Raw genomic sequence first — 25,044 nt, 5'->3', positions numbered from 1 at the left:
TCATGTCGGGAGCATGCTGCAGAGGCTGGCACGGGGATGGAAAGGGTTGCGAGCTGAGCAGCTTCGAACTTTCACCACGGCCTGTAGACTCCATGAGACTGCTTTACCGCCACGTCCCAAGATTGTCGAGACGGACATAACGGAGTCTTTCTTGAAAGGCTCGGGACCGGGCGGGCAAAAGATCAACAAGACCTCATCCGCAGTACAGATCAAGCATATCCCTACAGGTATCGTTGTCAAGAGTCAGGAGACTCGTAGCCGCGAACTGAACCGGAAGTTTGCAAGGCAGCTTCTGGCAGAGAAGCTCGATCAGCTGGAGAACGGCGATCAGAGTCGGACTGCGATCAAAACTGGGCGGGCGCGGGCGAAGAAGGCTAGCGCGAGCAAGAAAGCAAGGCGAAAGTATAAGAAGTTGGCAGAGGAACAGGAGGGCAAGGATGATGATATCTCGACTAAGGTCGCAAAGAGCGAAGAAGCGGAGGTGCAATCTTTGGACGACCAGCGGAACGTGATAGGGGTGGATAATGAAGACGGCAGACGACCACCAGGCCCCAGCCCGCACATTGGCTGATCGGATGTTATGAATGAAGCTTTGAACACCTAATTCGGACCAGAGCAGAGAAATCTGCACCTGTGACGAACTCTGGCCGTACGTCTCATGGTGTCAGTCTTCGGGCTAGGCCTGTTCGGACTCGAATGCATGGTGCCTTGCGCCACCTTCAGTGCCTGTATTCGCTACCCACACAACGCGACTGGCAAGGAATAGCGATGACGCTGCTCCAGATTGTCATGGGAAGTCGCTCGATCTCGGTTCACAGATCGAGCACAACCTACGACAGCATAGAGTGAACCTGCCTGCGCTGACTGAATGCAAGGAGCCGGTCAGCAGCCCTCGACCGTCGCCGTTGACCTTTTGCCCTCTCGTACCTGAATATCGATCCAAGGATCTGCAAATCTGTTCTAGTCTTAGATTTCGATGTTGGCAATGCAAATGAGCAAGAGAATACCAGAAGTATGAATCGCGGATGTATTTGGTACCCGTCACCACGGTGCAGATCCTGTACCTGAAAAGAATCGGAAGGAAGATGTTACGTCTGTGCTATCTCAGGATGAGCACGTCTAACCGCTCCAAAGCGTCGAACAACGATACCCACTCCAGGGCCACACGGCAGTGCTTTTATTCCGAAAATGCATGGGGGTGGATGTCCATTCGATTCTCCTTCAAAGTGCAGTTTTTTGATTCGCAATCAGATTACAAGCATCGAAGCTCAAGAGGCCCTACACAGGAGCTTCGACATTCACGCTCGTTCTGGGACCGCGTGGGTGGTTCTTTCCTTATAAGCCTTCAAGGGTCCAAGCGTCGTGACTGCCTGTTTGTTTGAAGTTGGACCACAAACCTCCATAAGTCTCGCTCACACCTTTTCGCAAACATCCAGCAGAGACAAACTCCGTCCTGGATTAGTATTCAAGCTACGGTCAAGCCATCAATATCATCCAGTCTCATGCACAACATGGCGACAGACTTCGACAGCCTTCACAAGCAGATCATTGGTGCGACGCCCCATCTGGTATAGCTTTCTGCACGCCTGCTGACATTCCCAGCAAACGCCGAGTTCCTGCTCGGTAGCGACACCATCAGCGCAGCGAAAGACACTCGCGATGGGCTGAACGTGGTCGTATTCGGTACCAACGCGGCGTACACCGGCGCAGTCGTAATCGGCTTACGCCCAGCAATCGAAGGGCCTGAATGCAGCACGCCCCATCTCGCCCTGGCCAGGCTACTTACCACTACGTGCGAGCTCCTCGCCAGGTATGTAGGGCCGCAAAACCTACGTCGAGCAGTATCGCTAATCATAGAGCGCAGCTACGTGCCCAAGCTCAGCGCGCACCAGCGCAACATTCATGGGGGCGGCGTCTTTGACGAGGACTTAATCAGTCCCGAATTGGTAGAAGTGCAGAAGTCTTCTGCATAATGCAACCTCAGGTATTCCAGGCAGGCGTCGCGCAAGTGCAGTGGCAAGAGTAGTTCATCTAGCGATCAAGACGGCGATCAATATGGCGATTGCTACAGTTGCAACTGATGCCAGCAAGACGCTCGTATATAGCACGCACAGTTTGCGTCTCTACGCCCCTACGTAGTGAATATTGCAAGTGTCCGCAGACTCTCAGAATCCATTCCACGTCGGCATCGATGGAAGTCCAGACCATGTTCGCGCTAGCGAGTTGCAGGCTTTTAGCGTGAAACGGCTGTACAATGACGAAAGGTAGGCCATGTGGAAGGCCAACTTCCCAGCCTCCATTCGGCGTTGATCGTCCGGCAGCCCTTCCGATAAAGAGCGTGCAGCTGTCTGCGACGTCTTCCTGACGGCAGCACTTTATACATTATCACCTGGCGCACCAGTGCTGTAATCGATCCACTCCTGAAAGCCTGAGAACCATTGTCGCGTAATCCACGGGCAGCAATTGACCAAGTCTTATCCGCTCTGGAACGAGCCACTGCCACAGCGCATCGCATCGCATCGCATCACACAATGGCGGAACCACGAGACCGACCGCTTCATGAGTATGTGCTTGGCACGTCCTACTCCACCGCACGGCTACGACGAGCTGACAGACAGCTAGGCTTCTCTCCCGTGACATGGTCGATATCTACGTCGGTCAAGAGAACACGCACTGGGTGCTTCACGAGAAGCTGCTCTGCTACCGAAGCCGCTTCTTCCGCAACATCTTCTACAACAAGGAAGGCAGCAAGAACCATGTCTACGGCCTGCCGGACGACGATGACGAACCCTTCCGCCTCTTCGTTGGCTGGCTTTACTCCGACGCGATTCCACACCCGAAGGAGGAGAAAGACCTCAGCCCGTTGTTCGACCTATACCTTATGGCCGAGAAGTGGGAGATCAAGAAGCTGATCCTTGACGTGCTTGACGCCGTCCGCCGCTGGTACCACGATACCAACACCTGGCCTGGTCTGCGCCGGGTACAGTACATCTATTCCAACACCGAGCTCGAGTCGCCTATGCGGCAATTGCTCGTGCAGTGTGTTGCGCGCATGCTGGTTGTTGGTGACAAGGGTATCCCATCACATTGGGAAAATGCGCTAAGGAAGAACGGCCAATTGGCTGTGGACATAATCATGACGGTGCAGAAGTGGCACGTTGACCCGGAAGGCGTGCCGGATGCGAGAGACGAGCCGGTTGAGCCGATCGTCGAAGAGGCGGAGCAGAAGGTCGAGGAGCGCAAGGATCGGGAAGATGATGCCGACGAGGGTGCAAATCAGATGAAGACGAACGGGGTGGACCACGAGGAGGAGAACGGTGAGCAAGAAGAGGAAGAAGAAGAGGAAGAGTCGTAGATCTTTCGCACTAACGGCAGGATTGATTGGAATACTCCGGGTTTGGTATCTTAGCGAAATTCTGTTTGAATAGGTAACATCTACTTCGATCTTACTGTATTTGCTTAACCGGCAGTAGCGACCTTAGACATTTCTTTACCATCTGTTCGGACCTTCCAGGCCGGCATTGTTGTAGTCGAACGGTTGCACATCGTCCAGGAACGAGAGGTCGTCGAGATTGAGGGGATAGTTGGGATCCAGATACATGGTGAAAACATCGTCCATGCCGTCAAACAGACCTAGCTTTAGCCCACCGTCGGCGACGCGGTTTCCTGGAGGCTGATCCACCGCTGAGGTAACGTGCCTCTCTGCATTCGTCGCTTCGGCAGGCACCGCGTCGCCCGTAGGAAGCGCATCAAGCAGACCTGTCCGCACGCCGTTCAATGCTGGCGTACAGGGCACATGGTGCGCTTCTTTGGCATTATCCGCAGCTCTTCGCTGTGCCTCACGCGTAATCCGGAACGAAGCAAGAAACGGCGCCTTCTCGATCTGCCGCTGCACCTTGCTAGCAAGAGCGGCCATGGTGTCTGCTGAGCCCCAGACTCGCCGCAGGTTCTGCAATATCTTGGTGCACTTACGGAACTCCACGCACGCGTCTTCCTGCTGATGCTGAAGCTGTGATTGCCGCAGGTGCTGGTAGGAGACTGACAGGGCAAGTGATACCGAGTAGGGAATGAAAGGCAGTGCATGCACTTCTTTGGCGTAGTCCGACTCCATCACTCGGATGATCTCGCCAGCGCATAGCCTTTGCCTTACCGCCGAGTAAGTCGCACGAGGTACCTGCTTGACGCCGCGGGAACGATGGGAGAGCACGGCGACGGTCAGATAGTACAGATGCAACGTTACGAGAATGCTTGATGGCAGTTGCCACGCTGCAGTCTCGTCGAATATCTCCTCCAGACCAGGATATTCATCCTCCCAGCCCGTGTTGTCCAGCGAGACGTGCGGGCGGTAGAACGATAAGATCTTGTTGAGCAATTCAGTAATACGGATCCAGGCCTCGAATGCCGGATAGCCGCTCTCTCCAGGCGCGAAGCCGTCGATGGCTATATCGATGTCGCTCATGATAACGGGCCGGGTATCGATGCAGCCATTAATACGGTCGAGCACCCACAGGCACCAGAAGAGCCGCTTCGCCGGTAAGCCGGTTTCTAGCCGGTTACTTGACTGCTGTCCAAGGTGTATGCCAAGTGTCTGAGCGTGGTGCATTGCTTGAGACAGCAGCATCGACGACTCTGCTGCACCATCTTGTCCTTCACTGTGGAGCGAAGCAAGCGCAAATATACGGATCAGCGTGACTTTGTCATATTGACAAGGGGCCTTCAGATAGCCTAACACAGACGCATACAACCGACTGCAGAACTCTCGTGGCGGGAGAGTCGATGGAGACAGGTGGATCTTGAGATGGACCGCTGCGTCAGGGTCCTTTGCAGCGACCAAGCACATGGCGTGTGCCAAAGGTTCCCAAACATTTCCAGAGTCATACTGCTCTCGGAACTCTTTCTCATCTACGAGTGGCAGAATGGGATGGATCTTCTTGAAGTAGAGATCGATAAGCGGAGCTAGAACGCTTGAATGTGGCCGCTGACTGCCGCTCATGCCATATTGATAGGTTAGCTGCGTTGCGCTGCGAGTTTCGTTCGCGTTCTTGTCGCGTTGTCGGATGAATTCATCCCACTCGCGCCGGTCAACCCAGACGCCAATGTTTTCACTGGGTGGCCGTTGCTCCTTGTCGCCGTCTGATTGCTGGCGATCCAAGAACGTAGCCTCCGGGTTCAAGTCGCTGAAGAAGCGCTTCGGTCCAGCAGATGCCGGCCGTGCTTGCGCGGTGAAGCCGGATGCGCGGTTGGCTTGCTGCTCGTCTGCCGCTGCCGCGGTCACTGCGGGTGGGCTCACGGCGGAAGGCGATCGCTCTTCTCCATGGTGTTCCGCATCACCGTTCGCATGGTCGAGTTCGTCATCTCCGTTAAGCTTGTCGTTGTCCGCGAAATGTATACAGCGTTTCTGGTACACAGAATCAGACTCGCACAGGCAAGAGGCGTCGGACCGAACGAGCACAGACCTTGCGCGCTCTGCAGGCGTCACACGCTTTAGCAAGACGCCTTCGTTTCGGCGTCTCACCGCCGTAATGGTTAACGAAGGTGAGCTCGACCATTTCCACTCATGCTCGAGACGTTCACGGAGATGGAACGGTAACCATGTTTTCCCGACCAGACCAACTGAGCTTTGTCAGCATGGAGTCTTCGAGGTGGGCGCGAGTCAAGAGTCAAACGCCGAGGCTGCCGATTGCGGAAGCTCTGACCGGCCGTTCGTGAATGCGCCTCATGTTTCACGCTTGCAGCATTCTCGAGCCACACATCAGCAGCTGTGGTAGTGGACGATGTTTCGTACATGCACTTTCCCGGTGATGGATGGTTAAGCTTGCTGGAGGGACTTGCAGCACCATTACAGTTCTATTGTACGGACTGAATTAGTGCAGTCAGGCATCATGGCAGCCGCCCACGCGCCACTCGACGAGATCGTAGCGCGTCGTGATGAAGTGATTCAATGGTGGATGGAGGCGGACAACAACGTGCCACATCCACGCTATCCTATGGAAGAGCGGATGATCCATCGCTACTTCAGTACTCTCCAGTATTTTGATCACTCCTCGAAGAATGGCCTCTTCTTTCTACAGTCAGAGGTAAATCCGGACTTCTATGCACTCGTACACGACCGAAAAGGATTCGAGGATCGGCTACGTGAAAGGCCGGGCCTCGAATATGTCATTGCTGGTGTGCCTCAACAAGCTGTGGGTGCGCCTGCAGGAGAGAATAGCGCAGTCTGGGTGATCAGGAAGCAAGAACGCTTGGACGAGAGGATAGAGGGTATCGACCCAAGCACGCCATATCCTAAGACAGAAACCAGAGGGACGTACTATATCGTCAACGAGAATGCGTACCAGGCGCCCAGTGTAGCCGATGTAGTGGGCAACAGGATGCTCTCTGCCATGTCAAGCCTGGAGAAAGCGTTTGGCAAGGCGAAGGATCTGCCATCTTTTACGCCTGCCACCGGTTACACGTATCTGCCGCCAACAAACAAACCGGTGGCCACCACTGCTTCGAGCCAAGCTTCGCCGACGAGGTCACGCGAGGGCAGCGTTGCCCCAGGCGTGAGCATCGATAACAGCTCTGTGCGCTCCGGCTCCGCCGCACCTGAGAGCCATGCTAGCGGCACAGCTGTAATTAACGACCCACAGGGCTCTCGACTGCTCGCGCAAAGCTTACAGATGAGCGTCCAATTTGGCGAGGAGTTCATGGACGAAAACCCAATCATTGGTGAGCCTGGAAGCTTCAGATTCACTTCCACTCTCACAGCCGTCAAGAAGCGGAAGGCAGACGAGGAAGCATCAATAGCTGCGACAGTAAACGCTACTGAGTCGAACCACCCTTTATCTGTAGCTTCTGCGCCTTCCCCAGCAAAGGCACCTACGCCACCTCCGGTCTTCTCTGAAGCGAAGACCGCTGCGAATGCCAAGGCAGAGAGGGAGAAGAGGAAGGAGGAGAAAAGACGCAAGAAGAGTCGCGCAAACCTTACCGGTAGCGGAACCACTCCGACTACGCCTGGTAGCAGCGCAAGTGCGTTGCCAATCAATGCCGGTTGACACTATTTTGTCCTTCGCACCATACTTATTAGGATGTGAGGTGTCAGCAGACCATCCAAGGTTGTAGGCCGTGTCAGCTTTAGGCGTAAACATGACAAGCCGCATGATTCGGGACGATCTGGGAGCACTGGCTAGGAAGCTCGTCGTGACTGACACGACCAGTAACGATACTGTGAGGCGTCACGGTACAACGCTACTGCTAGGTACCTTGGATGACGAATATGAATCGCGAAGCAGCAGGATCCAACTTTCCCACCTCCGAGACGGTCGGCCTTGGCATGATGGATCGGCTCTGCTGACACGAAACGCCACTGTCTGCACGCAATGCAAGTGTGATATTCGATGAACCGCTGCATAAGATTCTTCTGACCATTCGCGTAGGCATGGGTTCACTGCATTCACATCTCTCAGCCTCGTGGGGCTACAGGAGCGTACAATATGGCGGTCATGTCAGAAATCCTTGGCAAGCATATGCGCGCCGCCATGGTTGCAGGCTCACTACACCACGGCGATCGATGCATACCTCTTGTGGGAGGAAGATGACTGGTGATATGCACCAAGGCATGCTTGGAGGGCAGGTCTGAGACCTCGCGTCCTAGATCTCATCTTCTTCCTCATCGAAGTCGTCCTCGCTGCCCATGTCATACAGAATTCTGCCACCTTCTCCTCCGCCCGTCTGAGCATCAAAGTAAGGTAGAACGACACCATCCCTGTCCTGCCGCTGCTTTGCGGTAAGTCCTAGCTCGAACGTACCGTCCGCCTCGCTAGGTTCAGCAGCACGATCGTGTTCAGGCGTACGGTACAACGGATGATCATCGAGTAGCATCACGGCTGTTCTATCCTTGGCTCCAGACCCTTCGGGACCGTCCCGGTAAGTTACAACAGGCATGTAATACCACTCTCTGATTCCACGTCCGCTTTTTCGACGGTGCTCCATCTCTAGCACCACCCCTTCAGAACCATTGGCACCAAGACTTTGCAGCACTCCCTCTTTACCTTCCGCAAGGCCAAAGGAGGGCTCGATATGGCTACGATCTCGTGCTGTCTTGCGCTCCAGGACATGGTGTAGCGAATGTACCGTACAGACGGTCGTAGCCAGATACCGCAGCAGCGTCAGCGGGCTTGGAGCGTAGACATTCTGATGTAGCGGGGTCCTCGCGCTCGGGCGCCCAATGTCAGTATGGTACACGGCAAGGAGTGAAGTTGTCGGACCGATGAAGGAGGAGAGCAGGGCCGGGAGGTTGTTGGAGTCTGGCGTGGCGCAGAGTTGATAGAGGCTGTCAAATACAATGAGACATCCTGCAAAGCAGTTAGCTCGAGTCTTATATTAGCGACGACGCATTGTCCGAACATACTTCGTCTTTGCAGTCTACGGAGTTCATTTTGTAGGGACTTCTCCCATGATTGCAAAGTCTGATTCCATGCTTCTACAAAGACATCCACATTAAGAGGCTTCGAAAGCGTTTCAGATGAGACGAAGAATACGTGCACTCCTGTAATCTTGGCTTACAACGTCAATCTTTGCACATCCGTCACTCGGCAAACGACTGCGTACCTTCGCTCTGCGAACATACTCTGCAATTAGCGGTCTTGCAGACTGCTCGAGACTATCGAGTACCAGCGTGAACGGCGAGGTAGCATCACGCTGATCCAATAGCTTATTGATTAAGAGCAGATTGTGCGTGCGACGATGTTGGGATGTTGTAGGTGGCATTGAGATGCAGTGTCGAGGTCGGAGCGCGTAAGCAAAAACCCTTGAGGTGGCGTATCGAATTCGATACATGCCAACCATTTTGCTGCTAAAGTGAATGCTGAAACACTCAATACCATCGCTATAGAATTTGGACACGTTGCTATTCTGCTCTGGTTACAGAACCGCTTCATTCTTTCAATCGTCCTCCTCCTTGGCCTGCCTCGTTGCGCCTGCGGCCTCCTTAACATTTCCACTCGTCTCGTTGGGGGCCCGAACATTCTCGACGCCCTTCACTGTGCCCCAATACTGCTCCCTATCAGCCTCCTTTGCCTCATCAAATTTGCCTTCCTTTCGATCCTTTCCAGCGTTCATTGCCTCCTCTCGCCATTTCTTACCATGCTTACCGCACGTTAAGTCTTCCTGCCAGACACGTAAAGCCTCTTCAACGTGAGGCCGCAAAGCAGTGTCGAGTGGGTTGACGTTCTTATCATGAGTTGCCTCACCAGCCTCTGGCGTAGGTAGTAGCGAGTAGAGTTGCTGGCGAGTCTCTTCGGAAAGGTTGGACCATGCACCTTCTTTCTGTAGCATTGCCTGCCGGTTGTAAGTACATCCACGAAGTGGCGGGCGATCAGTGAACCTACAACCATATCAACTTTGCCAAGTCGCGATTTCTCGTTCGTGAGCATGCGTTTCTGCTGAGCTGCCATCTCACACGAATTCTTGCTAGATGATGATGGTAGATTCCTACGTCTATACGGAGGGAGAAGCGGACGTCCAGCCGTGTCTCATGAGCTAGATATGTTTTTATAGCAACTTTGCATGTCTAAGACACTTGATACTAGCACCTAGTAAGCCCGTGTCTGGTCAGCCGTGTGCAGGTTCAACTACCAAGGCGACAACCACGAAATTGCTCGTGGTCCTTTGAGCTTCAGCCTCAGCCCGGTCCGCGAGTGCTTCCCCTTGCGAAGGCCAACGTAGGGTGTGAAGAGTGCTTCGGCTTAGGTGTTGATATCCATTGGTTGATCTACGAAGTGTATCCGTCCTGTTTGTGTACTCCCATGCCCCAGCAACATTGGAGTATGGTGTTGCAAAGTTTCTCTATTCTCAACTATGGGATGCAGAGACTAAGATCTCGAGTACATTGCAACATCTTGTACACAGTGAGTGGATTGATGAGACTGGTTTGGACTGCGTAGAGGAGGCACATCGTACCGTGAGCGTAAGCGAGGGTGGCGCGGGCAGTTTGCAGAACTCTGTTGGGAAGGTCAACCACAGGTGCTTGATCATACGTCCGCTGCAGCTCTATGGGAGCAAATATGGACGCTTTATAACAGAGGGTCTGATATTTCTCTCAAGCGTGATCGCTGCTTTGTGAGAGTGGGTGGGAATGAAGGAAGGCCGCATCTCCATTTGGGCAGCCACAAGACGCGGGTGGCTGCTCGACTTCCCGCTGTTTTTGGGCTTCGTTCAAGCAGACAACCTGTAACCGTCAACGCAGTCGACATCCTCGGCATTCCCATATCGGCATTGGATGATTCTGTCGCTCCCGTCAACATGATTTTCACAACTCAGATTGTCCGCCTGGACGGTATGTATGTCGCATTACCGACCTTGCGGCCGCTGAGTCAACCCAACGACTCACGGACTTGACAGGCTTAGTACTCGTCGCGTCAGTGGATGACCAGCAGATCAAAGAGCTCGGCGAGCTCAAGCAACAGATTCGGCAGGTCGTCAAACGAATCACGCCCACCTCCGAACCTCGAGCGAGCATAGAAAGCGTAAAGTACACCATGCAGTGCGTCTCCGCCGCCTGATCCCCGACAGTCAGAGCGAATATCGCATTTCGTGTCCAGGCTCGAGAGATGCAGACTAACACACAGTAGCTATGTCCTAAACGATCAGCTCTGCTACATAGCCATCACCGAAAGAGCCTACCCCAAGAAGCTAGCCCTTACCTTCTTAGAGGACATTCGCGCCGAGTTTCAGACATCGTACAAGCGCGACGACTATCTGTCCCCGCAGCTACGGCCTTACCAGTACTCGGAGTTTGAGCGCTTTATTGAGCGAACGAAGAAGACGTACCAGGACAGCCGAGCCACTGATAACTTAAGCCGGCTGAACGATGAGCTCAAGGACGTCACGCAAGTTATGACAAAAAACATTGAGGACCTGCTGTACCGTGGCGACAGCTTGGAGAAGATGGGTGACATGAGTTCCAGGCTTCGAGAGGACAGTGCCAAGTACAAGCGCGCAGCCGTTAGGATTAACTGGGAGCTGTTATTGAAGCAGTACGGTCCTTTCGGTGCGCTCGGGCTTGTCATCCTCATCCTGCTGGTATGGCGCTTCTGGTAACCCATACTATAGCGGCCCGCGTGTTCCTTGTTAGCGGCTGCATTTGGGAGCATAGCGCCGGCGTCTGCGGCATGAATCGACAACGGCCTGGTGGTCATGTAGGCAAAGAGATACCCATGAGCGCTTGGATAGAGCTCTCAATGACAAAAGCGACGTTTCTTCTTTTAGCCCCTGGGCATGTTTGACCTTTAACAGGCTGGCAAGGGTTCCGCACAAGCGCCATGATCAAGTGTCTTTGAAGGGGTCTCGCTTCGGGGCTGAGCGAATCATCCTGCAACAATTGGAGCACTGGCGTAGAAGATCAAACAGTGCTGCATGAGCCGATCGAGGCGCCGAGCCGTTGCAAACCACGCAGACAAGCAGTGCTCGGCTGGATATCTCGACCGCGACAGGCCAACAGCCCGCCTGATTAGCCGACATGCCCAGGCGTTGAAAGCCATAAGAGAAAGGTCTAAGTACAGCTAACAGAACAGTGGGAAACAACGTGGGAGAAGCACCCGCTATATTACATCTCATATATTGCTGGGGAGAATGCAGAATTTGTATTACCTGGACTATGACCTTCTCTAGCGCAGCCTGGTCTGGCGGACACGCCAACACACGTGGCTCGTATACCGCATCATTTTTGTCAACAGAGCAATAAGCTGCGGATGAGTGCTCGTACGGCTCGTCTGATTCTGTCGCCTTCGTCCATGTTGTACCTCGCTGGATGGCTCGTTGGATGGTCTCCAGCCCTGCCCTACCGAAGCGTAGGCTACTCTGGAAACTTCGCACGGCCTAGTCTCCGGGATCGTACCAGCTGCCACTGGCACCAACGGTAATACACCGTTTCTCGGTGGCCTTACCGACTTTCGCAGCGATCCTCCCACATGTCCCAAGCTGCGTGGACATGAATGTTTGTGTCGGGATCCATGTTGTGGCGTGCCCTGCAAACAGATGTCTCTGACGGTCGCCTGCCTGGGAGTTGATGCTACCATAGCGGTTGGGCTCGTGCTGGTGTCAGAGTTCTCGTGTCAGGGCTGTTCCAACCCGTGTCCGAGGATGTATCGCATATGCGCCACCTCAGCCAGTGCTCTCGGGATCGATACTGCGCAAACGTACGACGCGGGCGCTTCGCCGAACGCCCTTTTGCAGAAGTCATGGCGCTGCTGTAGTCATTGGCCGTGCGCTGAGTGGCTCTACGAGTGGTTTCGCTCGTCTCGCTGTGCGTGCCCAATTTACAAGTCCGGATGGCCTGCTGTACGGTCAAATTGGGGATCACGCCAACCACGCTGAGCGCTCCGCTTCCTTGCTCTCTAACCGGCCGTTGTCTGCAACAGCATGGCAGGCAAGAGCAACGCAACCATGTCTCGGCCATGTTGTGGTACCATTGCGTACGTGTTATGCGCAATGTTCTGATCGAAGCTGAACACTGGCGCGCAGCTACATGCTTCAGCTTCAGCGCGGAACCGAGCGCCAAGACCATGGATTCTACCCTCAACATGACGCAACACTACAACGCCTGGCCATAGACACAACTGGGGGAAGGGGAGGCTGCTCTATGGAGTCGTCTGAACATTCATATACCCACAATATGTGGTGAGTCTTTGTGTGGTGTGCGTGATGGTTCTGTCGGGAAAACTACGGCAGACTCAATGGAAGAGATATATATGCAGAAGACGGAGTTATCCTCCACCCGAAAATGCCCAACTCGGATCTGGCATGGTCTAGGTTGAGTAGGTAGGATCTGCTCGAACTGTGCTACTATCGATCAGATCGATCGGACCCCCCGAACGAACGAGCGAGCGATCACGAAAGTCACCTGACCAGCATCCGGCCCGTCTTTTTCGCCAAATTGACGGTCAAGAGCTTGGGGCGAACCGCGGTCGCTGGACCTTGTGGTATATCTATTTCCAGGTTCAGTCCGATCTACTTATCACGAACATTCAGCTCGGATGCGGCGTTCTCTAGGCTCAGTCGCTAGGAACCCACATAATCGTAACTAGTTCGATCGGTAGAACCTTCGATCCTCCGACCTATCTACTCGATCTGAATCAGGTTCGTCATTCTCCAGATCTATTTTGCCGAGCCTCACAAAAGATTCGTTCGCTCCGAATCTGAAGCTCACACAGACATCCACGTACTCGAATCGGACATCGTACCTGAACCATGACGCTCCAGCTACTGTCCGCCTCTGCTTAAGAAGATGGTGAGTCGTTTTAATGAGGCATCCACGAGCCGGTTGTGATGACTTATGGAATGCTTCCGGAGAAGCAGCGGATGAACTCTGGCGAGGAAGGCTGGCTCAAACAGTTTGTGAAGAGGCTTTTATGGAGGACTAACATCCTCTGACTCCCAAACCGAAGCCGCTCTGCAGCAAAATACAGACGGATTAAGTAGCTCCCAGAAGCACATCAAGCAGGCTTTGGCGCTTCGCCAACATTTCCTCCCATTCCGCCTGCTCATCCGATAGAGCCGTCACTGCCCCTCCCGCCCCAACGTGCCAGCTGTCCTCACCGAACCACTTGTAAGCTGTTCTGATGACGACCGAAAAATCACCGCCACCGCCTACCTCAAGATAGCCTACCACGCCGCTATACAAACCCCTAGGCTTGTCCACACCTTCTAGACGCCTCAAGATCTTACAAGAGCGCTTCTTCGGCGCACCAGTCATCGAGCCAGGTGGTAATGAGGCCGACAATGCCGCCATTGGCGAAACAGACCGATCAATGTCACCTTCAATAACAGAGACAAGCTGGAACACCGTTTCGTACTCCTCCACCTGCATAAGCTTCGGGCAGCTTACGTTGTGTGACCTATTCCAGCAGTTAGTGAGACGTTCGATCCTCTGATGGCCATGACAGCCGCTCATTAGCAGCGAGCAACAATTGGGAAAGGACATTGCACCACGGGCAGGACCGCCTGGATTGTGCCCGCTGCGACCTCCATCGAAACGCTATAATCTGCGATGGCGGTGAGAGCAGCCCAACGGCAACAGTGAGAAACAGAGGGTATGTTCGCAGGTGTTGCCTGGACAACGCACGTCCCGCTATCGGCAACAGAGAAAATCGTGCTATGGCGGTGGCAGTGGCGGCAGCTCAACAATGAGGATGGTAGTGAGAAGGGTTGGTGTGACATACCCAGGGGTACCGCTCAAGTCATGTCTGATTTCACAGTCAGCGGTGCACTGAGCCTACTACAGCGGTGATAGCAACTCACCTGATCAGGTCTACAATCATGAGGTTTTCCGCCTGCTCTTTCTCAGAGAACAATATTGCTTCCGCGTCTTCCCTCGTCATTCCTGGCGTCTTCTTCACTGTCCCTTTGATGGGCCGGAACTGGCATCTGCCACTCCGTGACCATGACAGAAAGCGCTCCGGGCTACTGCCGATTACATCGAGTCCGACTTCGCCTCCGTCATGGAAGCGGAGATAGGCGCCGAAAGGCGCCGGGTTGGTATGACGAAGCTCCTGATATAGCGACCACGGCTCTGCGGCGTTGCGTACAAGAGTTTGCTCGGTCAGACACAGCTCGTAGGACTCGCCTGCACGTAGCTCATCCTGGCAAGCGCTGACTTTGCGGCAATAGTCATGCTGATCCGGACCGCTTACAATGCAGCCTGTACATGTGCTCTCCACCCCAGGCGGCGTGAAAGGTGGTGTATATGGAAGGCGAAGTAGGCTCTCCATCTCCGACAGCCAGACCTCGTCCTTCGCTTTTATGCTTTGTACGTATGCCGCATTCAGTACGTGGTCGATGACTACCGATCGCTCAACGAGCTCGAACCAGATGTCAGGCCGGACAGCTGGAGTGTTGGTTGGCGCCACATTTATGGTAGCTAAGCCAGCCTCATACGAGATATAGCCTACCAAGCCGCCCCAGAAGGGTACCTCTGCCAGACCGTCGGTGGCCGTGTATTGCTCTAATTGCTCATCGAGTAGTCTGAAAGCATCCGGCGCGTCCGCTTTAGACCGCGAAATAGTGCACTCCCCCTTTGCGACCATGAACACCTTATCCACAGTAGACCAGCACAGCTGCAGCGATCCCTGACCACGCATACCGATGATGGTGAAGCGGCCAGTCTCCGAATTAATCGGCTTTCCTTCACGGCAACCTGACTCCAACAGGAACGGTTCCCTGTCCCAACTATTCCGAATGGTACTGACAAGGCTCGCTACGTTAAAGTCATGCGGAAGCTGCACTGACATCCACCCCACATTGCGAGGCGCGGGTTGAGCACGCTGTGGGCATATATCGGTACAACGAAACTCTGCCTGACTCGGTGTCGTTGCCCGATAACCCTCCATGCGCTTGACCGCATTCCATTTGCGCACAGCATCCCACCATCTTTGCACAAGCCCCGGCCCGCCACTGGAGCATACGGACTCCGGATGATACTGAACACCCCAGAAGGGCTTTGAGCGGTGTCTCAAGCCCATCAATATCGGATCGCCATCAGCGGTAGCCTCTGTCCGCGCTAATGGTATGAGCTCTGCCAATTGGCGCAGCCGGACGTGCAAGGAGTGATACAGAGTCGCGTTGAGTTCATCTGCATTTGCAAAGATATCACTGTCACAGTGCTCAATTTGCCTGACCAGGCCATGCCTGGGGCGTGGCAGACGGTGGACACTTGCGCCGAAGGCAAGGGCAAGACTTTGGAACCCTAAACATATTCCAAGCACCGGCAGTAGGTCATCATCCGAGAGACTCCACAGCTTCCCGATCACTCCGACATCCACGGGGTTGGCTGGATGGCCAGGTCCAGGACCTGCAACAACTGCGTCGAAGCCATGAAGGTAGTGGCGGAAGGCTTCGTCGTTGAGGACGAAGCGAGCATCGTTGATCTTAATACACTCGACGGTGACTGGTAAGCTGTCGCGTAGCAGGCTTACGATGTTGTTCGAGAAGGAGTCGTAGGCGTCTAGGAATAGGATGCGGCCTTGGTTCATTCAGAAGACTTGAGTAACGAAACAGGGATGTTCACACTCTTGTGAGGTCAACGGCGTAGCGATGTAGTGTGTCCCATCATCGCAGTGCTACCCTGTAAGGCCTAATCCTCGACATCGACTATATGTCGCTAGTGACTCCGGATCATTTTCGATTTGTGCTGTCCTGAAATGTTCAAATCGCCCGCAATCCGCTCCGTCATGCGGCCGCCTCGTCCCGCACATAACCCGTTGTTGGAACTCCTCGGTACGCATGCTCATGCTCCTCGCTCCTGCAACTTCCCGGCTATAAATCTTCGACTCAGGCGAGGACGGCATGGTTAACAAGCCTGAATCTTTGAGCGGCTTCGCTGCAACACAAGCATGTCCAAGAGCGATGAGCTGAAATTGCCTCGCGAGCCCAAATTCCCCACTCATAATGCGCCTCGAGTCTGGTTTCTGACTTGCTCCAATGGTCCGATTGGCATCAGCCTAATCCGGCATCTCCTGGCTCATGGCGATTACGTGACGGCTGGCGTGCTTCCGATCGAGTTTGAGAAGAGCGAGGAGCGTAGCGCCGACTTCAAGGAGTTTCTCGAGGAGGTCGGCACGCAGCCGGACAAGGAGACATGGCGTGCACGCCTGCGTGTCGTGGCCTTGGACGTGAGAGTGAAGGGTCAGTGCCAGAGTGCGGTCGCAGAAGCAGTGCACAACTTCGGCCGGATAGACATATTGTTCTGTTGTCACAGTGAGACGGTTGTCGGCACGGTTGAAGAGCTCAGCCAGAACGAGAGGACTCTGGCTTTGGTGCAAGGTGCGTTAAAACATATACATAGGCATTTCGAGTCTGTTTCTTATCGCTCATACATGGCAATGATCTCGCAGAGCAATTCGAGAGCGTCTTCTTTGGCCCGATCAACGTCATAAAAGCTACCTTGCCCATCTTCCGAGCGAAGAAAAACGGTCACATTGTGCTACTCTCAGCCATCACGGGACATCTGGGTACGCCTGGCCTGAGTATGTACTGTGCTTCGCAATGGGCGATTGAAGGCTACTGCGACAGCTTGGCTTACGAGGTGGCACCGTTCAACATCAAGCTGAGCATCGTGCAGCCGAATCTTGAAATCAACGTGTTGACGCACAAGATCACAAGCGCTCCGCCAATGGCAGCATACGCCGAAGAGACCAACCCGGCACCACTGTTCCGAAACATTCTATCGGGTCTGTTGGACCGCTTGGAAGGAAGCGCAGAGCCTACCACTGGCGATCAACTCCACAGTAACGAGGTCACCAGTCTGTATCCGCCACTGAGCAAGGCGATGAAGGAGCGCTTAGTGGCAGAGACGGTGCATGCCGTTGCCGCAATCGGTGGCCACGATAACCCGCCTGCGCGGCACATTGTCGGCTTCGAAGGCGTAACGAGCGTCAAGGAGAAGCTTAAGACCGTCAGCGAGGAGCTAGAAGACTTCATCGAGTGCAGCAGCGCTGTCGACATCGAGAAGACTGAAGAGACTCCGGCGCCGCAGCAGACGCCGGGCCAGACCCAAGCCGCAGCAAGTGGAGCGGGATGAGCAACAATTGTCTCTGTTGACCCAAGTCATCAAGCAAGTCCTGATCAGTGCATTACGCGTTTGAAACAATGCAACGGTCTTCCAGCCGAGAATATCAAGTTTCCGCGAATGGCGCTGCGAGGTAGGGCACCGGGCAAGATTGGCTCGCTGCCGTGCGCGCCACTGCGCAATCCCCGCATTTTCGCACGCAAGCGATGCGCCAACGGCTCCCAGCCCGGCGTCTGGATCAGCCTATTTCACAGCCCTGCCCGCCTGCACGTACGCACGACCAGTTACGCCGACATTTTCACCGACATATGTCTGCCGTCAATCTGCGTTGCAAAGTGGCCTTGCGCAAGCGCTGTTACCGCACGCATTACTTTGTATAGTGCCGGCGCGGGAGGTGGTGCAAACAGTCGGAACAGGCTGACTGTGTGCTGTGGAAAAAGATGGCATCGGATACACAAAGACGACAGATACCATTGACGCCGGCGCAACCAGGGCTGTCAAACAACAGCAGCCACGGCGAGGATCGCGTCTCACCGTCGCCAGTATCGGTGCGACGTGCGTGTGACTGTTGTCGGAAGCGCAAAGTCCGGTGTGATTTCGGCTCACCTTGCACACCTTGTCGCAAGGCTTCGATACGATGCGCATACCTGCAGCCGCCGAAGAAGAAAGGCCCGAAAGGCTTGCGGAGTGCAAGAGTGCTGCATGCATTACGGCATATCGATGATGAAGCGAGCCGGAATCCTACAAGCCCACTGAGTCCGGAGCAGCATGGTGCGTTCGGCAATTGGGCATGGAACTCCGCAACGTCTTCACCTACAGGCGGGAGACAGCCAGATCCAGCGCTGCCGACTTCAGACCATGCGTTCGTCCCACCTACAAGTGTGGCGCCGGATCAGAAGTACTTCCAACTGGCCCCGACGTCCGCGCCAACCTATGCGCAACAGCAACCCCAGCTCCCACTTCAGCCTTCTCTGTATCGAGAAGATTCGCATCAGTCAGCGTGGTCAACGTTAACAGACGCATTACCCTCCGGGCCAGCACTGCCAAGCGTAATTCAACCGACGAAACCTGCGAATCCGCCGCTTCGCTTGCCTACTGAAAGCTTTCTACCTTACACGCGACTGTTCTTCCGGCACATGTTCCCGATTATGCCCATCATCGACCGCAACGTGTATCTTGATCCTCACCTGTACACCAGTGCAAGTGCAATCAGTCCAGATGTCTACTGCTTGCTATGTGCCTTGTGCGCGGCAACCATCGTTCAGTTGGATGCATCAATCCAGCAGCCTCCGCCCTTACTACCTCACGCTAATACAGACGATTTGTTGGCCGACGAGTGCTTGCGGGAACGGAAGAATTACGACTATGTAGCGACTTCTTCAACGCTTCCTTGCATAACCTCGTTCTTCCTTTTCGCTTACTTTGGCAACCACGAGAGTCACGTGAAAGCATGGTACTACTTGCAAGAAGCGATAACGCTCGCCCAGAACCTGAACATGGACGATGACGATATGTATGCAAGACTAGAACCGGAGGAGGCGCAGTGGAGGCGGAGACTGTATTGGCTGCTGTTCGTCACTGAGCGAGCTTACGCCGTACAAAGAAGGAAGAACACTCGGCTACATGCGAGCATTCAGCTGCCAGCCGTCTTCGAGAGTGAGGATCCGCACCTGCTGAACGGCTTTGTCAACCTTGCAAATCTTTTCTCCGCGGTGGACGACAGTTTCATAGCCGCCTGGCGCGGCTCGAGAAGACAAAGTCTCTGCGACGAGGCGTGGCTTGCGAAAACGCAGAAGCAGCTTGACGCGGCTGCACTAGCACTGGACAACATTAGTGAGACACAGCATCTCGATATTAGCGTGACGCGGGAGTGGCTACATGTTCTGGCGTGGCAAGTTGGCGTTAGTAATGGCTTGATATGGGGCAAGGGCGAGGCGGGTATGAGGCTCGATTATCCGATCGAGCTTGCACGGAAAGTTGTGCAGATAACGTCGGGAGCGAATGCGCTCGCACTGGACTCGCACGGAATCGGAATGGTATGCGCTAGCGATTTATGAAGAATTTGAACCTCACTAACGCTTCCACAGGAGCAAAAGCTCTCGGACATTGCAGCCTGTGTAGCAGATGTGCTCAGATGCACCGCTGACGGCACGTCCGCAACGTTCCTGGAAGGCAGACAATACCTCAATATCATCCTACAAAAACTGTCAAGCATCCGCGGCAAAGAAAGTCGCTACCTCAAGCCTCTAATGAGCAAGGTAGAGGGCCTTTTGGGGTACGAGACCGACAACCAGAGCCTTCCGCAACCCACCGCAGCTCCTACGAGCTATCCGCCGGTATCGAGCGACTACTTGTCCGCTGTGCCTCGCTTCAGCCTGAGGGATAGTGTGGGGATGCTTCGAAGCTTGTCGATGAGCGGCAACCTCGGCATGCCACCGCTGATGGTGCCGATGGACGATTGGCAGCAAAGGCGTCCTAGTGCGCGAATGTACGATGAAGCGGAGACTAACGCGATCGCGTCGTGGCTGGCGAATAATAGTGCTATTGCGCAGACAGTACAGTAAGCAGAGTGTGCTGTCCTAGATACCTTTACCAATCCCATGCTATTCGCTTAAGGCACTGAATCTGGGAAACCTGCATGTGTCTCTCTAAAGGGCATTGTACATAAGCTGAAGCTCTCCCATCTCGTTCAAAGCTTCGCAATGCTGCCATCAGAAAGCCTACAGATATTGGTAGTACCAGTCAGCGTTGCCGGCAATCGAGGGGAGGCTGATAGTGCAGAAGTACTTACAAGGCGTACATTCCCGCGACAACGGATCCGATCATAAGAGACGCACGTCCTGAATTTTATCAGTTCCACTCCTTGTAGTACAACAAGTCAAGGCTGCTTACCGTAATTCAGCTTCTGCCAGGTTTGCTGTATCTGCCTCATCTCCTTCTCACTCTTCACGTCACTCTGGTTCACGCGGATGTTCTTCGCCAGCAGGGTCATGCGCTGGTTACGCGGCACCATGATCATCAGCGCCCAGGCAGTGGTGGCGATGTTGAAGGCGGTCGAGATGGCGAGGAATGGGAGCTTCTCGCGGCAGGCACGGGAGCGGTTGCGGTTGAGGTAGCAGTAGATGGTGAGGCCGAGGTTGGTGACGGTGCAGAGAGCGTTGAGAGGTGGGAAGAACTTCTCGCTCTCGTGGAGGAGGTAGCTCAGCATCTTGCCCGCTTCGTGGGCTGGAACGTCGGGGAGCTGGAGCATGGGCATGATCAGAGGGGATTGGAGAACCGAGCCGCCTGCAGGAGTGCCATTAGGGATGCGGTCCTGTATTGATGTCTTGCAGTAGAAGCTCACCAAAGTTGACTGCAGCGCCCAGTGTTGCGACTGCTTGGAGCGGTGTCATCCACCAGAGGTTCCCTGTTGATGCCATCTTGCTTGTGTGTTATTTATTTAGATTACAAAGAAATAGTGGAAGGCGAGGTCAATGATAAGAGTCAATGAAGAAGACAGCGTTAGTCGAGACGACGACAGAGAGGAACGATAGCTGGCTATAGCGATTCAGGAGAATGGAAAGTCTATTCTGTCGCGAGCCAAGGAGCCGCACTGCGATACTGTACATCGGCTCCTCACAGGCCGGACATGGACAAGGGATCGCCCGACAGGAGGCGCATGCATGTGAAGAGTGGCCCCCCTCAAACACGGCACCGACCGTCTGCATCGGAAGGAGCCGTCCCTCTAGTCTCCTGCATTCACGTCTACGCTTGGCGGCCGGGAAGTAGACTGACGGATCAGTCAGCATTGCATCAGAGTATGGCGCTGTTCATGCGCTCCACGATGCGGGTTAACGAGTGGGTCGACTGCCCGTTCGGCCGAGATTGCACCAAAGCAAGGACCTCGGGAGGTCTTCTATACTGCTTTAAAATCGACAAGTTCGTGTCTACGCCAGGAGCTTATTTATAATGGCGTCTGCATCAGCGCTCCTGCGGAGCCGCGTCCGGCGGCCTTCATATTTACAAAAGCTTGCCAAAGCAGAGGACCTGATTGAGCTGTTTCCCAATAACACTTATGTGGGCTGGTCTGGTTTCACGGGCGTTGGCTATCCAAAGAAAGTGCCCACAGCGCTTGCCGAGCATGTCGAGAAGAACGGTTTGCAAGGCAAGCTCAAGTACAACCTGTTTGTTGGAGCCTCATCTGGATCGGAAACTGAGAACCGATGGGCTCGCAACAACATGATCGAGCGGCGAGCACCGCATCAAGTCGGCAAAGAAATTGCCAAGGGAATCAACAATGGCAACATCAAGTTCTTCGACAAGCACTTAAGCATGTTCCCGGTTGATCTCATGTATGGCTACTACACTCTCCACAAGGAGAAGAACCGACTCGACGTGGCAATTGTCGAAGCCTCGGCGATCACGGAAGACGGCGGCATCATTCCAGGTGCCAGTGTAGGAGCGTCTCCGGAGATTATCCAGATGGCCGTGAGTTGACCATGGCCTGTGGTGGATACGGTCGCACCAAACTGACTATGAATTTGAATGCAGGACAAGATCATAATTGAAGTAAATACTGCCGGTCCGTCGCTTGAAGGTCTGCACGATATCACCATGACGGATCTGCCACCCCGCCGGAAACCGTACCTTATCATGGCGCCTGAAGACAGGATAGGTACTCCGCATATTCCCATCGATCCTGAACGTGTAGTCGCCATCGTAGAGTCAGATTACCGAGACCAAACCCAACCAAATACGCCAGAGGATGACACTTCGCGAGCAATCGCGGCCAATCTGATTGAGTTCCTGAAGCACGAAGTCGATCGTGGCAGGCTACCGCAGAACTTACTGCCACTGCAAAGTGGTATTGGCAACATCGCCAATGCAGTCATTGGCGGTCTGGCGTCTGGCGGCGCCAACTTCAAGAATCTCAAGGTGTGGACCGAAGTCTTGCAAGACAGCTTCCTCGACCTTTTCGACTCTGGCAACCTCGAGTTTGCAACGGCAACATCAATCCGCTTCTCGCCAGATGGCTTTCACAGATTCTACGACAACTACGACAACTATGCTCCCAAGCTACTGCTTCGTTCTCAGCAAGTCAGCAACAGCCCGGAGATCATCCGCCGACTTGGCGTCATTGGCATGAACACGCCGGTCGAGGTCGACATCTACGCCCACGCCAACAGCACCTGTGTGCTTGGCTCTCGTATGCTGAACGGACTTGGCGGGTCAGCGGACTTCCTGCGAAGTGCAAAGTACTCGATTATGCACACGCCTTCCACCAGACCGTCAAAGACCGATCCGCATGGCGTGAGCTGCATTGTGCCAATGTGCACACACGTCGACCAGACGGAGCACGATCTCGACGTGATTGTCACTGAGCAGGGTTTCGCGGACGTCCGTGGCTTGTCGCCACGGGAGCGCGCTCGAGTGATCATTGCCAAGTGCGCTCACCCAGAGTACAGGCCAATATTGCAGGTAAGCAGAACAAAACGTTAACATTCCTTTAGATGTCCAGGACATTGCTGACGCTTCTCACCAACTATTAGGACTACTTCGACAAGGCAGAGTATGAATGCTTGCGGAAGGGCATGGGCCATGAACCTCACTTGCTTTTCAATGCGTTCGACATGCACAAGCACTTCGTGGAGCATGGAACAATGAAGTTACCGAAGTGGACATAGGCTACGTCCACCGAGCCAGCGACATGTAAACATAAACCATCATATCCCTGTCGTCCACATCATTGTCTGTGACCCTCTTATGCCATCCTCGAGCCCACTCTCTCGACTTGCATGGTGGTCGCCGCCTTGGTCTCCGGGTCGACGTCGATCATGTCCGCCTTCACCTCGCTAATGTCGGCCACACCAGTCTCGGCGGCATCGCCATCGAAAATCTTAGCAATTTCCTCAAGAGTCGGGCCCTTGGTCTCGACATAGAAGAAGTAGACCACGATCAGCTCGATGGCAATCCAGACACAGTAGATGACGTAAAACTTCCATGTAGGGTTAAGGCGCTTGAGGGCAATGGGGTTGACGTATCTGTGAGTAGTCGTTAGTATTGAAAAGGCGCAGCGAAGCTTTGCAGTCAGGTACTAACTGGTTGAAGACAAGCGCAATCTGCACGAAGAGATTCATTAACATCAAACCCTTCGCACGAAGTTTGAACGGCATGATCTCGACGGTGTATGCGACCAGCAGACCGGACCAAGCGAAGGCGTACGAGACCGAGAAGAAGAAGATGAGGGCAATGACGGCCTTGCCCGCTGCAAGATTGCCATTGACTTCGAAGAGAGCTGTGCAGGCCGTCCAAAGGATGAAGCAGACGAGCATGCTGGCAGTTGCAAGCAAGAAGAGCGGACGACGGCCGACGCGGTCGATGAGGAAGGCGAACGAGACTGAAACGATCAGGGAGACGATGGTGAGCGAGCCGTTGATCTTGAATTGTGTGTCCGTGGATGTGACGCCGATGCTGTCCATGATCGAGTGGAAGTAGTAAGAGGTCAATCCGTTACCGCTCCACTGGGAGAAGAGGCCGAGGGTTGCGATCAAGAAAAGACGGTAGCGGTTACCCTTGGTCTTGACGAAATCGAGGTAGCTCGTGGTCTTCTTGTAGAGATACTCGAGGCGTAGGGTCTCCTTGATCTCAGCGTACTCGAACATGACGACATCGTCGGTCTCGTCGCCATTGGCATGGTCTAGTCGGTCTGGTCAGCGACAATATCTGCACGCACAAACTTGGAAAGCAACTCACACTTCGCCAGAACCTTGAGAGCCTCGGCGCCACGGTCTTGCTTCATAAGCCAACGTGGAGACTCGGAGCACATGAAGAGCAGGGCGAACTGGAGCGCGGATGGGAAGGCTTGGAGGATGGACGGAATGCGCCATGCCCAATTGTTCTTTGGCCTGATGTCAGTCTAGTCCTGCTATTGATTGAATTGGTGCACATACGGGGATCGTGAAAGTGCCGTAGGTGACCCAGGTCGCAATGATAGCTCCAAAGTTCCACAGACAGTTGTACACGGCAGTGACCTTGCCTCCTATGGGTGTCGTCAGCGCAACTCGAACATACGGAGGTTGTTGCGAGACTTACGATGAGCTGGGTGGGCCAGCTCCGTGAGCAGGAGAGGCGAGGCGACTTGTGACAGCTGACAACCCATGCCAACGAAGAATCGGGCCGCAATGAACATGCTGAAGTTCTGTGCCGCGCTCTGTACAGCGACACCGACGAAGAGAATCAAGCAACCAGTCCAGATCGAGGCACGGCGACCAAAACGATCGGCGATGAATGGTGCGAATGGAAGACCAGCGAGGGAGCCAATAGAGTAGATGCTACCGAACAATCCAAGTCGGCTGCCAGATGGGTGTTCGAAATAGTCCTGCCAAACAGGCAAGATTTGGAGACCGTTCAACTACCTCATGGTCAGCGATGTTCGGCGAGTGTCCTCGTCTTGCACACATGGACTTACCATGGACCCATCGTAGCCGGTAGTCGCGGAGGCGAGACAGATGACGGCAGAC

General features: G+C 54.3%; 13 protein-coding genes across 13 annotated transcripts; 8 read left to right on the top strand and 5 right to left on the bottom strand.

The window, feature by feature from the left end:
- Positions 1 to 100: 100 nt before the first annotated feature.
- Positions 101 to 433, top strand: BAUCODRAFT_47992 (uncharacterized protein; the record flags this gene model as incomplete). Its single annotated transcript, XM_007678024.1, has 1 exon — positions 101 to 433. A coding segment is annotated over one exon (333 nt), but the record flags the coding sequence as incomplete, so codon positions are not given.
- A 1,078-nt stretch (positions 434 to 1,511) lies between these two features.
- BAUCODRAFT_24286 (uncharacterized protein) lies at positions 1,512 to 1,973 on the top strand (the record flags this gene model as incomplete). Its single annotated transcript, XM_007677805.1, has 2 exons — positions 1,512 to 1,551; positions 1,603 to 1,973. The coding sequence occupies 2 exons, from the start codon at positions 1,512 to 1,514 to the stop codon at positions 1,971 to 1,973; spliced, it is 411 nt and encodes a 136-aa protein (XP_007675995.1).
- Positions 1,974 to 2,282: 309 nt separating this feature from the next.
- On the top strand, positions 2,283 to 3,423 carry BAUCODRAFT_479183 (uncharacterized protein). The gene is made up of 2 exons (XM_007678368.1): positions 2,283 to 2,574; positions 2,623 to 3,423. Exon 2 carries the CDS (start codon positions 2,639 to 2,641, stop codon positions 3,353 to 3,355), a length of 717 nt encoding a protein of 238 aa, XP_007676558.1. The 5' UTR covers positions 2,283 to 2,574; positions 2,623 to 2,638; the 3' UTR covers positions 3,356 to 3,423.
- A 448-nt stretch (positions 3,424 to 3,871) lies between these two features.
- BAUCODRAFT_53243 (uncharacterized protein) lies at positions 3,872 to 4,951 on the bottom strand (the record flags this gene model as incomplete). The annotated part of the gene is made up of 1 exon (XM_007678039.1): positions 3,872 to 4,951. A coding segment is annotated over one exon (1,080 nt), but the record flags the coding sequence as incomplete, so codon positions are not given.
- A 656-nt stretch (positions 4,952 to 5,607) lies between these two features.
- On the top strand, positions 5,608 to 7,362 carry BAUCODRAFT_33894 (uncharacterized protein). The gene has a single exon (XM_007677913.1). The coding sequence runs from the start codon at positions 5,883 to 5,885 to the stop codon at positions 7,035 to 7,037; it is 1,155 nt and encodes a 384-aa protein (XP_007676103.1). The 5' UTR covers positions 5,608 to 5,882; the 3' UTR covers positions 7,038 to 7,362.
- Positions 7,363 to 7,632: 270 nt separating this feature from the next.
- Positions 7,633 to 8,751, bottom strand: BAUCODRAFT_148121 (uncharacterized protein; the record flags this gene model as incomplete). The annotated part of the gene is made up of 3 exons (XM_007678367.1): positions 7,633 to 8,336; positions 8,393 to 8,537; positions 8,593 to 8,751. The coding sequence occupies 3 exons, from the start codon at positions 8,749 to 8,751 to the stop codon at positions 7,633 to 7,635; spliced, it is 1,008 nt and encodes a 335-aa protein (XP_007676557.1).
- A 118-nt stretch (positions 8,752 to 8,869) lies between these two features.
- Positions 8,870 to 9,656, bottom strand: BAUCODRAFT_33891 (uncharacterized protein). The gene has a single exon (XM_007677912.1). The coding sequence runs from the start codon at positions 9,316 to 9,318 to the stop codon at positions 8,926 to 8,928; it is 393 nt and encodes a 130-aa protein (XP_007676102.1). The 5' UTR covers positions 9,319 to 9,656; the 3' UTR covers positions 8,870 to 8,925.
- A 371-nt stretch (positions 9,657 to 10,027) lies between these two features.
- BAUCODRAFT_108240 (uncharacterized protein) lies at positions 10,028 to 11,415 on the top strand. Its single transcript, XM_007678366.1, has 3 exons — positions 10,028 to 10,318; positions 10,384 to 10,525; positions 10,614 to 11,415. Exons 1-3 carry the CDS (start codon positions 10,285 to 10,287, stop codon positions 11,080 to 11,082), a joined length of 645 nt encoding a protein of 214 aa, XP_007676556.1. The 5' UTR covers positions 10,028 to 10,284; the 3' UTR covers positions 11,083 to 11,415.
- Positions 11,416 to 13,453: 2,038 nt separating this feature from the next.
- On the bottom strand, positions 13,454 to 16,010 carry BAUCODRAFT_70344 (uncharacterized protein; the record flags this gene model as incomplete). Its single annotated transcript, XM_007678118.1, has 4 exons — positions 13,454 to 13,877; positions 14,202 to 14,225; positions 14,281 to 15,302; positions 15,378 to 16,010. The coding sequence occupies 4 exons, from the start codon at positions 16,008 to 16,010 to the stop codon at positions 13,454 to 13,456; spliced, it is 2,103 nt and encodes a 700-aa protein (XP_007676308.1).
- Positions 16,011 to 16,370: 360 nt separating this feature from the next.
- On the top strand, positions 16,371 to 17,557 carry BAUCODRAFT_122518 (uncharacterized protein; the record flags this gene model as incomplete). Its single annotated transcript, XM_007678365.1, has 2 exons — positions 16,371 to 16,800; positions 16,872 to 17,557. The coding sequence occupies 2 exons, from the start codon at positions 16,371 to 16,373 to the stop codon at positions 17,555 to 17,557; spliced, it is 1,116 nt and encodes a 371-aa protein (XP_007676555.1).
- A 533-nt stretch (positions 17,558 to 18,090) lies between these two features.
- BAUCODRAFT_48224 (uncharacterized protein) lies at positions 18,091 to 19,806 on the top strand (the record flags this gene model as incomplete). The annotated part of the gene is made up of 3 exons (XM_007678026.1): positions 18,091 to 18,320; positions 18,594 to 19,581; positions 19,633 to 19,806. Coding segments are annotated over 3 exons (1,392 nt in total), but the record flags the coding sequence as incomplete, so codon positions are not given.
- Positions 19,807 to 20,234: 428 nt separating this feature from the next.
- Positions 20,235 to 20,964, bottom strand: BAUCODRAFT_148115 (uncharacterized protein; the record flags this gene model as incomplete). The annotated part of the gene is made up of 4 exons (XM_007678364.1): positions 20,235 to 20,265; positions 20,337 to 20,385; positions 20,438 to 20,830; positions 20,889 to 20,964. 4 exons carry the CDS (start codon positions 20,962 to 20,964, stop codon positions 20,235 to 20,237), a joined length of 549 nt encoding a protein of 182 aa, XP_007676554.1.
- Positions 20,965 to 21,345: 381 nt separating this feature from the next.
- On the top strand, positions 21,346 to 23,497 carry BAUCODRAFT_33876 (uncharacterized protein). The gene is made up of 3 exons (XM_007677911.1): positions 21,346 to 22,012; positions 22,076 to 23,002; positions 23,074 to 23,497. The coding sequence occupies exons 1-3, from the start codon at positions 21,494 to 21,496 to the stop codon at positions 23,206 to 23,208; spliced, it is 1,581 nt and encodes a 526-aa protein (XP_007676101.1). The 5' UTR covers positions 21,346 to 21,493; the 3' UTR covers positions 23,209 to 23,497.
- Positions 23,498 to 25,044: the final 1,547 nt, after the last annotated feature.

This window comes from Baudoinia panamericana (genome assembly GCF_000338955.1).
Source record: "Baudoinia panamericana UAMH 10762 unplaced genomic scaffold BAUCOscaffold_6, whole genome shotgun sequence".
Classification (NCBI taxonomy): Eukaryota; Fungi; Ascomycota; class Dothideomycetes; order Mycosphaerellales; family Teratosphaeriaceae; genus Baudoinia; species Baudoinia panamericana.
The sequence above is the reverse complement of the archived record's forward strand: the minus strand, read 5'-3'. Positions and strand labels throughout refer to the sequence as shown.